This window comes from Otolemur garnettii, unplaced genomic scaffold, assembly GCF_000181295.1.
Source record: "Otolemur garnettii isolate 467f Iridium unplaced genomic scaffold, OtoGar3 scaffold00211, whole genome shotgun sequence".
NCBI classification, from domain to species: Eukaryota; Metazoa; Chordata; class Mammalia; order Primates; family Galagidae; genus Otolemur; species Otolemur garnettii.
The window spans coordinates 1,738,200-1,739,344 of NW_003852606.1; the positions used below are offsets into that span (position 1 = coordinate 1,738,200).

The 1,145-nt window shown below is 48.4% G+C and overlaps 1 protein-coding gene across 1 annotated transcript in view; it reads left to right on the forward strand.

The window, feature by feature from the left end:
- The window catches only part of TULP2 (tubby like protein 2), an 11,618-nt gene that overhangs the window by 3,455 nt on the left and 7,018 nt on the right, over positions 1 to 1,145 (forward strand). Inside the window, exons 6-7 of the mRNA XM_023507885.1 lie at positions 62 to 199; positions 377 to 610. Of these exons, the coding sequence (XP_023363653.1) occupies positions 62 to 199; positions 377 to 610 (372 nt within the window). The remainder of the gene's footprint in view (positions 1 to 61; positions 200 to 376; positions 611 to 1,145) is intronic.

Here is a 1,145-nt window from a genome sequence, read left to right on the forward strand (position 1 = left end):
TCCTTCGTGGAGGACCAGAATTTGTGGATTGTTTTAATGGGATTCACACACCTTCTCCCAGGCCTTGGGAACCCTTTCCTCCAGGAGAATGTGCCAAAGGCACATCTGCGTTGTGGTGCTCACAGTGTCCTGGGTACCATGAGCTGTGGTGGAGATGGCTGCGGTGAGCATGGCCGCCTGATGTTGCCGACAGAAGCAGGTAATCTTGAGTCCTTGGAGTGCTTACGTCCCAGAACTGCTCCCACCAGAACCCAGGAATTTGGGACCTCAATCTTTGTTTTCCAAAGGCCTCAGGACTCCTCCTTCCTTACAGGAGAGATTTCAGGTCTTGAGCTGCCCCCATCTGCAACAGTCTCCTCCATCCTTCCTTCCCCAGTGTTTAGGACTCCTGTTCTCCAGTCCCTCTCCTTATCCTGGCTCCCAGACAGTTCTGATTCAGAGTTGGAGGAAGTCTGGGTAGAGGATGTTTTCATTTCTCCTCCACCTGAAAAAGAGCCTCGGAGAACTCGACGCAGGGGTTGGTCTGCCAACCAAGGACCTGGTGATTTTGGGGAAATTCAGGGTGAAAGCTGGTCGGCTGGTCCATGCTGCAAACCCTCCCCTTTTAATGGTAATAACTTTATTTAATTATAATTCACATATATAATTTACTCATTTAAAGTTTACAGGGCAGTACCTGTGGCTCAAAGGAGTAGGGCACGGCCCCATATACTGGAGGTGGCAGGTTCAAACCTGGCCCCGGCTAAAAACTGCAAAAAAAATAAATAAAGTTTACAGTGCCATGGGGCTTGGGGTACAATCGTTTCTTTAGGTTTGGTTCCAGGACCCTTGCAGATACCAAAATCCTTGGGTGCTCAAACCCCTGATGTAAAATAGCATAGCATTTGCTTATAACCTACACTCCCATATACTTTCAATTATCACTTGTTGGGTGCAGTGGCTTGATTCTATAGTACCAGTGGCTCGGGTAGGAGGAGGCTGAGGCAGAGGGTATCACTTGAACCCTGCCACAACACCTGGCTATTTTTTTGTTTTTGTTTTTTTAGCAGGCCTGCCCAGGTTTGAACCCACCAGCCTCAGAGCATGTGGCTGGTGCCCTAATCACTGAACTATAGATGCCCAGCCTATCTTGTTACTCTTTATTT